General features: G+C 39.7%; 1 protein-coding gene across 2 annotated transcripts in view; it reads left to right on the top strand.

Moving 5' to 3' along the window:
* Positions 1 to 14,521, top strand: part of LOC108680544 (protein roadkill) — a 62,760-nt gene that overhangs the window by 42,131 nt on the left and 6,108 nt on the right. For both annotated transcript variants that reach the window (XM_018169390.2, XM_018169379.2), the window contains exons 2-7: positions 1,044 to 1,290; positions 5,539 to 5,831; positions 6,370 to 6,491; positions 12,252 to 12,403; positions 13,477 to 13,604; positions 13,974 to 14,151. In XM_018169390.2, the coding sequence (XP_018024879.1) occupies positions 5,754 to 5,831; positions 6,370 to 6,491; positions 12,252 to 12,403; positions 13,477 to 13,604; positions 13,974 to 14,151 (658 nt within the window). In that variant the 5' untranslated portion in view covers positions 1,044 to 1,290; positions 5,539 to 5,753. The remainder of the gene's footprint in view (positions 1 to 1,043; positions 1,291 to 5,538; positions 5,832 to 6,369; positions 6,492 to 12,251; positions 12,404 to 13,476; positions 13,605 to 13,973; positions 14,152 to 14,521) is intronic.

The following is a 14,521-nucleotide window of genomic DNA, read 5'->3' as shown; positions in this document are numbered from 1 at the left end:
TAAGTGTTATTCATCAACATGTCTTAAGGTCGGAAAAGTATTTACGTGCGTGAAATTATTTGACTGTTCAATTATCTATTTCGGGTGTGTCTCAATGATGCCTCTGTATAATATCTTTATTTTACATTATTCTAAACTCTATTTGCTGCTGTAACTTCTTCTTTTCACTAACAAATAATAAACTCACTGTTCACAAGTATTCGACTTGGTTGATACGTGTGCACACATGATGTTGCCTCAAGCTGCATCTCATTCACTGTATTTGCAGTAGTTATGTGTACATGGTTCGTGGTCCAGCATGATGCTAGCTAAAGGCCACACACCATTCTCCTGCATTGAACTCTGTATGACCTACCTACATAGTTCTGGGTCATCGCCTCATATTGACGCTCATTTCATGAACTTGCCACTGTGTTGGCTACCTCAACCACAATCTACGAGCTAACCTACTTCTCCAATTCATTTCATTTCACATCACTGTGAAAGCAACCTCATTGATTTAGCTTCGTCCCCACGTCACATTTACGCAGTGCCACGGATGGCCTTTTATTCGACCTCATTGGCTCAATGTGCGTCAGGAAAAGCAAGCGCCCGACTTCAATTATTGTGTTTTACCAGAGTCCGCTCTTATAGCGTTCACAAATGCTTTAATTAAATAATCATTGTCCAATTTATATTGAATGCTGAGGCTGAAGAAAACCACTGAGAGCGATCATAAGTAAGATGACCTTCACTAGCTTGGGTGTTGAGTTGCTCTTTGTTTGGTCATTGATTTGGTAACATAGCATGCCAAAACACTCACAGTTTTATGCGAGAATTGTTGCACTCTGAATCTATTAAGCGAAATTTTTACATTTGGTATCAAAATGTTACTCTGTAGCAAACATTCCTACATCACATAGCAAAAAAATGAGCAGTTTAAATGTGCATTTAAAAAATGTGTATTTTTAATGTGCATTTAAAAAAAATGTGCATTGTAAAATGAAAGGATACAGACTGTACTGATATGATGCAATTCTTAACGAGGGTATTTTTCTCGGCAGAGCTGCAGTGCACCGGTCTCGTGCTCTGCACCAGCCACTTGTCCCAGCGGCGCAGTGGATTCTCGCACTCCTTCCTCCACATCCTCCCCCTCCAGTGCCCCAGTCAGCTCCACAGCACCCGCATTTGTGGGAGTCCGGCCGCACTCTCTTAATCCCCTAGCACTTCCCCAGTCTTTGCTCCCACAACGACAACAACAACAACATCAGAGGACCTTGCCTTCGCTGCATCAATCACTCACTTCTCAGGGTCAGTGGCTGCACATGCTTGCTCTTCTTCATCAACTTGATGTGGCTTTTTAGGTACAATAGCGTACAACTGGTGCTCCTGCCTTACCAAAGTATACAACTTGTGCGATGTCCTGAAAGTTTCTTGCGCTTAGGTAAAAAAAGCTGTATCAACTTTGTTAGGCTTGTTAGGTTTACTAGCATATAACTGGCGTATTGAGTTGCCTTGCTGCTGTCTTCCGAGCTTCAAGTGCTAAAATAATGTGCTGTAATTTAACTGCGAGGTTTGCTTACAACGATGCTTGGCATAGTTTCTTGCATCATTGCATGTTTGCAAGTAAACAAGAATGCTCGTGCCGTACTGGACAAGAAACCAAGTTCCAAATGATAGATGGGGGGCTAATTATCTCATGAATATATTCCTATGTGTAAATTTTAGTAAAGAATTCTGATTTTCGGGCCCTGCTGAATATGGGACTTGAAATCCAGGTACTGCAAGATTCACTGAAACTCGTGAAGTTACGTTTACAATATTTTTTTGTTTACGGGCTGACGAAGATGTTGCAGTGAAGGCATCAGTGTATTATAACCGCTCTTATTATACCACAAAGAGCTTATAGAGTTACAGTTCTTACTTGAAAAATCGATAGGAGTCGCCGCTCGTTAATTCAGACCAGGCGTTAGAATCGCTGTCCATCGTAACGATAGAAACGAAGCTCGCGACCTTCAGGCTTGGATGGTCGAAGATGCCCTCGTGACGAGCCTACAAACATCATACAATATTCATGGCTATGCACCTACGATTATCCTGATATCTATAGTTGCACGCGTAGACCTGAAATTGTCAAATTTTACTGCTTGAAGCTTCAATGAATACTTGTAAAAATAAATATTATGATCGAACTATGAAAGTTGGATAAAAATCTATTTGTAGCTAAGCTGTTATGCGATAAATTATTTGAACATGTATGCATATCTGGGCATATCAAGATAATCTTATAAAGAATATCTGCCAGGTTCAGTTGACCATATTGTCTACGTCATTCTTTAATGTTTGGTAATTTGGCTTCTTAACTGATAAGTTTCTCGTATGTTACGGGAATTGAGTAATCAATTGAGTTGAATTCCCAATTTAGTTATCATATTTAGATAATGTAAATGCCTTGTCTCTATTTGACCTCACCACACAGGCGCGTGTTCTGCAGTGTACATCAGTTGTTTGTTGTTGTCAGGCGTGAGTGCTCTGTTAGTAAATTTCTTCCCTACGTTGAAAAATCACCATTTTTTATTAATCACTAATATAAAGGCAATTATCGAGATATTTATTTGAGTAACAGAACAAAATATCGGAACTATACTAATACAAACCAACTTATCACTTTGCTGCGTTGTGGATACCAAACCGGACTCTTCAAATCATAGTATATTCATATTTTTACCTAATTGACTATTTCTCTAATTCTCGTGAGTGACTCTTGCATATCTAACCATTTGTAAGGGTTTGTACTGTACACTGAGAAATGAGTGATACGTTGCACAAACAGCGATATACATTTTTGATATACATTTTGCCGTTGTATAGATCAGCCTAACGCGCTTTGATCGAGCTCAAGTACGTATCAGTGCTTCGTGTAAAAAGTGTCACTATCTGAACAATATAACCCATTAATTTTTGTGAATGCAATGCCCCTTGCATGTAGTGAATGCACAAACGATCTATTGACTTGGTGTAAGGTTGACTGAGTAAATTAGTTGGATGGCATGCAGCGCGATGCGTGTTGGTGAAGGTCAGTAGAGGTAACCTTGAGGGTGCGCTATCTGCTGCCAGTTCAAGTGGGCTTACTCGGTTGCCGTATTCTCTGCCTTCTCTGTCCGGCTCCATATTATCTATACTTTATCTTATTACTTTTCTCAAATTATATAGATTTTTATCGTTTTTCATGCAATCATTGTACAAGAAATTACTTAATCATTTTTCATTTTTTTTTTGTATTGTTGAAGTACCGCAATGAGACTAAACATTTGTTTCGTTACGGAATCAGTCTCGATATGCTGATTTCTGGCACGTCTTTTCGGAAAATAAAATCTTTATAAATTCTAAATTTTGAATTAAAATATTTTCACAATCACTCTATCCTTTTGTTCATTTCGCAGTTCTCAATTGAAAGTTTTCTCCCTGTCACCTGAAAGTTTTTCTCTATTTAAACAAATGCGAGTAAGTTTAATTTTTATCGCTCAGTTTAAAATATTTTTCTCCATGCTGTGGAATTCGGGAAAATTTTCCTGTCTATTTTTTGTTCCTCGGAATTAACATTCTATATTTTTTTTAATACCGGAGAAACCAAGTGATAACTCTATAGGATCCCACCTACAAATTTTCTAATAAATTCATCGGGAGCGTATGTTTAAGTCGTGAAATGGACCGACATTTTGCTCGGGCTTTGTGTGTACTTGAAAATATCCTCCTTGAATGTTGGGGACTCGCAATCCTCAACAAACTGATTGATGGAACCAACATGCGCCGCCTAAACCTGCTAAGCTTCGTGTACACATGATGCTCACATTCCATTTATCTTGCGGTATGAATGCGTCAACTTCCTAAACGTTATCGTTGACTCTCCCAAATGCAAATTTAGATTTTCATCATAACATTTATATATACTTTCAACATCATTTGAACTTTCCTTTAAAATTAGAAATAAGAATTCTCATCTCATCGTAAAAGTTGCAATCTTCACCACATCCACCAGGATCGCCCATTTATTGCTCTTTCGTCAACATTTGACTAAAACTTCGTTCATTTACCCGGAAAACTATTTTCTCTCTAGAATCTGCCAGCGTTTGAGTGTTTAGGTTATGTAAGCACGACCAGAAATCTCGCTTGATTATCGAATGTTGCTACTACGAATAACTGAGGCTTGCCAAGGCCGCGAGACCGAAGCTCTTCCTTAAACCTTCCTGTTTACATTTCTGATCAAAACACATTTATAGTCGGGTCAAAGTTAAATTTGACATGGAACACTGAGTGTGTTGCGAGTTAGATATTTTAAGCTACAAGGTAGATATCATGACTGAATTATACCAATTGCCCGTTAAATCGTGATGCTCTGTTGGAGTTGTATTCGTCCTCGGTATTGCAGCATGAGAAAAAGTTTATTGTTTACGTGGCTAGCTTGCACTCTCGGTCATTCAGAAAATCACCAGAAAAATTATAAGTTCCACTACTTTCATCATAAATTTTTATCAAGGCTTGGATTTTGAAAGCATTTCCTATAGCTAATCCTTTTTAAGTTCAATTTTCATCACCAATTCTATGTTAATATATTCTGCTAAAATTGAAGCGGAACAGAAATATGTATAGACCGTCCCCGACATACGTGGCCGTGTTGCACGAGCTGGTGAGGTGGTCGTAAGACGTAACGCTCTCACCTGCTCCTGCCGGTAACTACTTCCTGCCTGTCCTTACGCTATTCCTACCTGAAGGTCGTCATACCCTTCCTTGTCTGCCTCACGAACTCTATGGAAATGCTATCGCTGCCTAAACTATGAGCCAATGTCGTAGTGGAGGCTTACCTTCAAAGTGATTTTTTTTACTGTACATGAGGATGACGTGAGCATGTCAAGCAGCGCCCTTGGTTTCAGGGTCGCTGCATTCACTCACACGCGCTAACTTTGCCTGCTGCTCATCAACTTATTGCCGGCTCAGTTCTCAAGTATCGATGTTTTAGTCTTAAAATATACGGTGGTATTTATGGGTCCACTGTGATCTCACGCCCGAGTGAAGCAGAGGCGTTCGTTTTATGGCGGTCGTATATTGTGTTGGATTGACGTTGTTGAAATTGTGCTTGTGCGTCTGGCAAAGTTGCCTAGCCTCGTCTTATTTCTGTCCCTTTCTCGCTCCCTCTTCCCCCTCTAAACTCTTTCTCTCTCCCCCTTCCCCCTCTACTCTTGTTCTCCCCTCTCTCGCTCTCTTGAAGTTTTCCCCTGCTCTCTCAATATCGCCCTGTGCTCTCACCTCTACAGCTTCGCTCTCCTCTTTACTCCCTTCATCGCTCATGTACTGTGCGACGCTCCTCTAGGTCTAGGCATTCGTGTTCCCCACGAGCAAGACATGCATACGTATAATCATGTCGCCGCTTATTGGCGCATCTCACGTGTGTAGGCATCGCTCTTACACTACTTATTAAATCGAACTTTATTATAATTAATCGATATCCGGCACCAGCTTTATCGGTCCTATTATTTTATAGCGTGTTTGTATGTGTCACAGGCGTTATTCCTGGCGGTGGTCTTGTGAACACGACATCTTCGTCATCATCATCCAGCCTCCCTCACCATCATCGTCACGTGCATCATCAAATACAGCACCATCCAGCCAGCAGCAGCAATAGTTTCAACACAAGCGGCAACATCAACGCCATCATTGCCAACAACAGCAACAACAACGGCATTAGCTGCAGCAGCAGCACTACCAGCACGGCTACAATGGCCACAAGCAGAGTCCCTTCACCCACACCGACGGAACCCAACACACCCGTCGCCGAAAACTGGTGCTACACCCAGGTAAAGAAAGGCAAAATCTTGTATTTTAAAATTTTATTCATAATCAATTAGAAGATATTTAATCCAAAATAAATTTTATGGCCGCAAATGATGCATATTCTAGCGCATACATGCGGCCATATTCAATGATCTGTACTGGGATTGTCACTTCAATGATATTCATGTAGGCATCATTGAGTAATGATGTGCTGATAATATTATATTATCCTCATGTAGCAATAAGCTGCCGTGCCTACATCATTTCGCGGGTGCATCTACATGTTATTCTATGCAGTTGGTTAAGGTGTACAGTGTTGTAGTGTTAGCTTTGCTGGGAGCCACTAGGCTCCATTAGACTTTCTTTATGCGTATTTGGTATTTTGTTGTAAATATGCTGGACTGCATTTCGTATCATTTTGTATTCATTAATTATTCTGATCGTAGGTCCTCGATGTGTTGTTTAGCTAGAACTACTTGTTGTTAGGGCCTTCACGTCAATTAATTTAACTGTCGTTTAATGAGTAGCAAATGAGTAAGGCGTAATATTGTATTAATACAGGTGAAGGTGATCAAGTTCAGTTACATGTGGAGCATCAACAACTTCAGTTTCTGTCGGGAAGAGATGGGCGAGGTTTTGAAGTCGTCGACCTTTTCTGCTGGTGCCAACGACAAGTTGAAATGGTTAGTATATTATTATAATATCACGTGATTATCACTAGCTCTGCATGTATTATGATCTTTAATTTCTCCAAGAAGATTTTGTTATTTTTTGACGTTATTTAGTTCTAACTTTCTTTTAATTTTGAGAATGCTGCTGCCATACCAATACCCAGAGCACGCTTGCAAACCAAGCTAATCGAATGCCGCTGGTATTCCCACGGTAATCGAACACTGTCAGCAAAAGTATGGTAATCGAAACGTAATAACCTGGCATTTGCGGGTTCACAACTCTAACTAAACCAGTGAAAGGGCATGTGAGGGTTTCAAAGTTGTAGGTATTTAAACTGACACATTAATCACCATTGAGGTAAATCTTGGGGAAAATGATACTGTTTGAAAAAGTTTTTGGATTGAAGCCTAATTACATCTTCTTCATTAACATAAATTTTCCTCGTTTCACAATATTTTTCTATCTAGTAGTTATATGGTAGCTTGCTAATGTTAAGAAAATCTGAAGGCCCGGAATGACACGAAACGACCTAACTGATTGAATTACTTGCAGCATGAATGTTCTGCTTGCCCTATTTCGAATTCTTAATACCGTACCTACTGCAAGCGAGTTAACGCAATTTTTAAATATTTGCTAGCTATATTTTTAAGCCTACTTAATTAAGAAGGCTGAGCTCTTATGGTAAGTATATAAGACGAGTTTATGTCCGTATAAAGATGATGCTGGGCTATAATGCGTTAAACTTTTATCTGGCGACGCCAGTATTTGCGTCGTCTCCCCGCGAGGAGGGAAGCTACTCCCCTTCTCGTATTGATTCGGGTGTGGGGGAGGAAGCCCCTAGACACGAGGGGGGATAGGGGGATATATAGAGGGGTCCTTCACAGGGATAATTAATATGCTCGGGGGGCCTCCCCTTGCCGGATGTGCCTGAGAGGAGGGAGGGGTGGCGCCGGCTCATATGTTCTGCTGGCGTGCAAACTGATATTCTTGAAAATATGCGAGAATATAGTAGTTATGTATGTGCATTATACCCTAGTGTATGTATATATTTCTGAATTATTTTACATTTCGACATGATTACTAACATAATTCATTACATATTTTTATTTGTGTTTTTGGGGCTGAAAGTATGAGTTCCATGTTCAGTATTTAGTTCAATTTATATATTAATGAATCAGTGGTGTCGAATCTCTCAGTATTGTTGTATTTTATGGCTGAAGTTACCCTCTTCAAATCAAGTCAGCGTGGAAAAGGTCGTATAAAAATTGTGCTTTATTTACGCGTGTAGGACCGGACTGCCATTGCCACGCTTATGCAGTTTACTCACGCTACCTATAGTGTGGTGTGTGTGTCACTATCTCCGGGACGTTTGTTGCGCTAGTGCTGCTTGTGTTTTAATCTTGACGACACATGATATCTCGTCTGCGGCGTTCGCCACGCCGTTATTGTAACCCTTTCCTTAAAATAATGAGAACGCTTTAAATTTTTCTATTCTTAATTAATGTGATTTGGCTTCTCGTTAACTCGTTTATTTTCTTACCCACAAATTAACAGATGAAATCTAGCACCATGATCTTCATTTAACACTTCGCGCACATACTGCCATTGATATCCTAAGTTGTTAATTCTATTGTTAGCTACAGTCGATTTTTACACTTCCCCGTAGTGTCATAGGTTACATTCTGGCTTAGATATACTCAATAGAAATTAACGCTATGATGACCTCGAGCTATCTTCCCGAATAACTATGTAGTTATCATTTAGGTTTATTTGTCAACTTGAAACGTTTGGTTATTAAGTGTTATAAGTGTGTAATTATTTGGGCATCGAGCGCGGTGAGCAGGTGCTATGTTGACTATGACGTATATTTGCTCGTGTATTTAACAACATTCATTTGCTCTCTCATTTTGACTTCTCTTTGTTTACCTTAACTTCCTCGGAGAAATACGCATTTGACATTAATGGATTAGAGTAATGCAGTCGAATCTATGTTATATTGAAAGATATTTTCGACGAAGCTTAACCTAACATGAAATTAAATTTTATTAATGACATAACGCAAGTATACCAACTAAATCAACTATACCGACAAGCTGGTATATAATATCTGACAGCAGCTTGCTACATTATAATTATACCTCAACACATCGGGCTAACCGTGCAAACGATTTGGGGCGATGATGGCTGCCGCGCTCGCATACCAGGGCCTGATGATGTGTATAGTGGATACCCGCGCGATCTGTCCTGGAATCTCTGAGTTTTTGTGCTGTCCCGTAGGCCAGCCATGCGCGTAGGACTAAACCTTGGAAGAATATTGAACTGCGCTCTGCCTTGAGCATAGTTCTGTATCAAATGCTGCAAAGTTATGTTCTTTCATTAATTTGAAGTGAATTAATTGTAGGATGAATAGGAAGATATGTAGTCGTCGCTTTACGTGTTATGGGCGTGAGTCAGTTTACCTGCGAGTTTACTAGGAGTGTTATTTTGCCTCGAATAAGTATGCTGACCTCAGTTAGGAAGCAGATAGATTATATCGAACCTGAATACACGGGCAAAAGTAAGATGTAATAAACGCTTTGAATTTGTTGTGCTACGTTGCAGTCTTGCTTCACACGTTCTTTTTTTTCCGATGATAGTAGCCTCTTCGCACGATTCCGATATTTTTCCAGTATTTGAATTCACCAGCATTTATTCTTTAGCTCTCACCCACACACATAATCCACTCCTCTCGTCGTAGGTTTCATTCCTTTACCCGTAACCAGATCATTCCTTCTCCTCATCTCCCGTCACTTGGGGGCTAGTTTCCTCCCCTATCCCCAGACGGCCGACGACTCTCGCTTTTCTTTACTCTCTCAACCTCTTTTACTCTTCCTACCCCCACCACTCACCTCTTTTACTCTTCCTACCCCCGCCACTCTCCTCCTTTACTCCGTCTCTTCAATTTCTTTTAGCCGGTCTTTTTCTCCCGTAAACACAGGAAACAGCTGGCGGTGGCTCCTCCCTCTCTGTCATGCCTCCCTCTCTGTCATCTCCCTCCCTGTCTCATGCCTCCCTCTCTGTCATTCATCCCTCGCTTAATTACTGCATGCTACGCCTCCCCATTGCCACCCACTTAGCCAACCGCCCCATTCCCACCCGTATATCCGGAGCATCGCCAATAGTTTGCAATTTCGTCTATTTTGCTAGTCAAACCCGATACTAGTCCAAATATTGGCAATATTTCGTTTTGAGGAATACAAATCACTCGTCACTGTTGAATCAACTAGTTGAACAGTTAAAATTACTGCAGCCATTGACACTGTGAACCGTGATTTAAGGAGAATAGTATGTTTAATTGCAGTAGTTTTAGTAATCGGTGGTTCTGAGCATTTTTAGCTTAGCTAAAAATTGTCACAGATTTTCCTTTGACTGTTAATGGCTAATGGCTTTACTATTTGGCAATCATTCTGGAGTATGTGAGGACAGTCGCTCCCCTCCCTCATCGTGACGTCACCAAACCCTCACCCTCGTCGCTCCAGGCCGTCCCTCACTTCCGAGGGTCTTCCTCTGCTCAACTTTTTGTCGACTACTCTCAACCTCTTGTCTTCTACTTCTTTATCTGTCTTCTCTATCTGTCTCCTACTCTCCTCATTTCTTATATCTTTCTCATAATCAGCTTTCCTTCTGCATCTCTGTGCATTCATTTCATCCCCCTTCCTTTTCTTTTGAGACGTATTTTCCTTTGCTCACGCACTTATTTTTTGAATACTCTTATTTCCTTTCTCTTCTTTCCATACTCAATTTGACAAGTTTTTGCTTAAATTGCCTATGAATCTAATCTATGATTCCTTTGTTGTGTTATAAGCCTAGAATCGTAAAATTTATACTAACTAGAAAATAATAGAATATGCTGGACGTTGCGAATATCTGTTATTTTCTTGTGACCTCAAGTAAATAAAGGCGTTATGTAAGCACAGAATTTGCTGACGTGTTAAGTGCTGATTATCTTCCAAGAGTCTTAACTCTTGAAAAAAGTATTTAACTTGATATATACATTTACGTAGATTCCTGCGATTACTGTGTATGACGTCGTGATGCCGAGCGAAGGTTTTATTTACGTCGATCCGTCGCTCTTATTGTTAGCGTGAAAACCAGGTGCCGGAGATGTCTCACGTGTAACCTCGCGTGAACTTCATCATTCATCATTCATGTCTATAAACATGAGATGGCGGCAATAGGTAGCATGCATAACGAGTGTTGTACTATAAACTGCATCATTCATGCCTATGAACATAAGGTAGCAATAGATGGCAGGCATTCCGATTGCTGTGTTAGATAATGTCCACCTCGACGGTCACATCTCAGCTTTACCCACCAGAGTTGTGCTGCCATAATTTAAGCAGGTTCTCTCTGGCGCTGCTGTACATTATCATATTCTCAGTCCGACACCGCAACTGCCTTTTTCCCTCTTCTGAAATGCGCGTAGCGGTGCCTATATCCTTAGCTCCAAAGATACTGTATCTATTTCTTGTTTTACAGTGAAATCGATTCTCGTCTGCCTTCTCCACAAGTTACTTGTATATTTTTTCACCGCCAATACTATTCTGTTGCTGCTGATAATTTTTATGCATGAAGATGCTCCTTTTTCACCCCATTCTTTAATCACTAGTGTACCTTTACTTATCACTCCAACGAAGCTTCTCGCTCTGATTGTTGCCTCTTCTGTTTTCACTTGAGAATTATTAACATATAACAACTTTCATGCAAATTTTATCCTGTTTAATAATCATTTTAGAAAGCTTCGACTTCATATGAAGTGTTCCGACTGTGATATCTCATTTTAGAAGTCATTGACCTATTTATAGTGCTTGCGCCTTCGTTACGTTTTCCGTGAAAAAGTTCGTTAAGTTTATTTTTGTTTGTTATGAGTGCATTAGCCGTTTAGTAAGTATTATACGTACTGTTACATAGTTCTAAATTAAAGCTCTGCAGTCTTTACATGTCTATGCACGGCCGCGATGAAAAACTTTCATACGCGAAAGCATGCATGTTTTCATACGGAGCGCCAATGTATGCATGCTTCAGTCCGTATTGTGAAGAGAGAACTAAAATCTTCCCCTCAATGTACAGGGTACAAGTGAGATGGCCTTTTATGGTATCTTTTGATTGACTTTTTCGTTGTATACTTTTTTCTTCTTTATAATTTTGAATGTATTGAAATGCAGGTCCCGAGTACCTGCGCCGCTGCCTTTCCGCTACCTGCTGCGCTGCTATGTTCCTTATTGTGCCTTCGTCGTTGTCGCTTCTGTTCGTGACAGAGCACTCCTCCCAACAACTTTTGCTATTTTTCTACCGCCAAATTTTCGTGTTCTTTTTACCCGCTGAGCGATCATTCATTCGCTGCACATTCCCCTGTTACCTATGTCGGGTGGAGTTACATATACATGACACGTTTTTCTATTATGTATGACCTGCACGCTGGAGCTACATACTCGTTTTCGTACAGATATCGATCAATGCGACATGTTTTGAGCGAGTTTGTTTTTACGCTCTGTTTGATCGATCGCATAGGCTAGTTTTCTAAATATTGTATACTGCCGCATATCAGCTGACGTTCAAGCTGGGATAAGAATGATTTTCTGTTGTACTAAAAGCAATATAGCAAAAATTAACTGAAGCTCGAATGAACGGTGCTTCTCGAGAACCGCGATACAGCAATGCTTACATAGCTTCTAACCATACTCCTCTCCCACCGATAACCTTTTTTAATATTGTGCATATTTTTCTTGCAGGTGTTTACGTGTTAATCCTAAAGGTCTGGATGAGGAAAGCAAAGACTACCTCTCCTTGTACCTGCTGCTAGTCTCGTCGAATAAGTCTGAAGTCAGGGCCAAGTTCAAATTCTCCATACTAAATACCAAGAGAGAAGAAACTAAAGCAATGGGTGAATTTGATATTCCAGACCTAAGCTCTTAATTATGTGCTGAAATGATGACCTGTTACCTGATAGTCCTGACAATTACTTGTGTTTTTTTACGTTTTTATAATTGGTATCAGCTCATTTTATACGATTACAATGCTTATTATGTTATATATATTGAATTTGCCTCCGGTTTGAGCGTCTCTATTTTAATTAATTAAATGAAACGCATGCAGCTCAAAATCAATAGTTTGTCGTGTCAGTTTTTTTCTGTCATTGTCTGCTTAGCTAAACTTTATTCCCGAATCTATTGTGTGCTCTAATTCTAATTATAAAATGCTTACTAATAATTATTTAATATTTTTTGAACAAACGTTTCGAGTTTCGTAGATCATCCTCAAGCTGGATGCGTTTTTGAAGTCTTTCAATGATATTTACGCGTCATTGTTTGCGTACAATGTTGGCTTATTTTAAATACGATTCTGTTGTTCAGGACTTAGGGCGGCTATTTAGGGCACGAAAGGAATAGAAGCGCCTTAGCCTCTACTGTTTTTTTTGAGGGGGGGGGGGGGAGGGGGCTTTAACAAGACCTCGTGGGTTTTTGTACCAAATTTTGTATCCTAGTTATGATAGTCTTGTTTTAACGCAGTCAAAATATGCTGGCCTAATATACGTTTTAATGACATGGAACATTTGAATTTTCCATCATTTCCAATTTAACCCCGCGAATAAAACTAATATTATGCATTGAATGTTATCAAAGTCGAACTAGAACTTACTGAAGTCCTCTATAAAATAAAAAAGCCCTCCTTCCGTCATTAAGTATTTTAAAATTTTAAAAATCTATATTGATCATCGGAAGTCGCGAATCTTCCGGAGTCAAATTATATCCTCGTAGTTGAGTAATCTATTTCGATAAATGAGAACTTTTTGCGGAATAGTTATGAACCCACAGTTGTTGAATATGTACGATGTAATGTTTATTTTCTTGAAATGTGCAAGCATCCCTTTAAAACAAGAGTTTTAGGAAGTAATTCTAGTTGCTTCTAATTGAGCATCGGAGAAAATTGAATGTGTTTTTTTTTGTGTTCCAACAGAGTCTCAGAGAGCCTACAGATTCGTCCAGGGTAAAGACTGGGGTTTTAAGAAATTCATCAGAAGAGACTTTTTGTTAGAAGAAGCCAACGGTCTCCTACCTGATGATAAACTCACACTCTACTGCGAGGTAAGTTCACGAAACATGGTTGTTGGTAGTTGATTATTACCACAGTATTTAGTTCATTACCACGAACTTCGTTTCTCTTGCCACATACCTTCGGGTGTTCCTACAATTTCTTCTCGAAAAGCAATATTATTATTATGGATATGTTTTGTCTGGGCTGTGTTGTGACTTGAACTGCAGAGCATAAATGTAATCCAGATGCCACTTGTGTGACGGAAAATGATAAACTTTATTTTCATTAGTCCGGCTCATGCAGCAATGTTATAATGAATGTATCTGTGAAGTTTTTTGGGCATATTTGAATTATGTATAATTATGGTAATTTGCTGCCATAACCATGAACGCTACTCTAGACCGTGCACACGTTGACAGGTGTCGGTAGTGGCGGACAGCGTTAACATCAGCGGCCAGAGCAACACGGTGCAGTTTAAAGTGTCGGAGTGCCGCCTCTCTGAGGACCTGGGGATGCTGTTTGATTCTCAGCGCTACTGCGACGTCACGCTCGCTGTCGGCGCCAGGGAGTTCCAAGCACACAAAGCTCTCCTAGCTGGTTAGTAGCCCTTCTATTTTTTCAGCAATCTATTATGTTATAACCTCAACCATTTTTAGGTTACCGGTACTTGCTTTATAATGAATGAATGTTCTATAAGACAAAAGACCATTTTTGCACTTGGAACCGTCGCAGTAGTCACTGGACGTTGAAAAATTTTATGAAAAGTCATTGAATGTTAAAAAAAGTTATCAAAAGTCATTGAACGTTGAAAATTATTATCAAAAGTCATTGAACGTCTCAAAAACCGTTATCAAAAGTCATTGAACGTCTCAAAAACCGTTATCAAAAGTCATTGAACGTTAAAAAAGGAATCAAAAGTCAAAAAACGCTATCAAAAGTCGTTTAACATTACAACAAGATCATACCA

This window comes from Hyalella azteca, unplaced genomic scaffold (assembly GCF_000764305.2).
Source record: "Hyalella azteca isolate HAZT.00-mixed unplaced genomic scaffold, Hazt_2.0.2 contig4996, whole genome shotgun sequence".
NCBI lineage: Eukaryota > Metazoa > Arthropoda > Malacostraca > Amphipoda > Hyalellidae > Hyalella > Hyalella azteca.
Note: the sequence above shows the minus strand (reverse complement) of the source record. Positions and strands in the feature narration are given on the sequence as shown.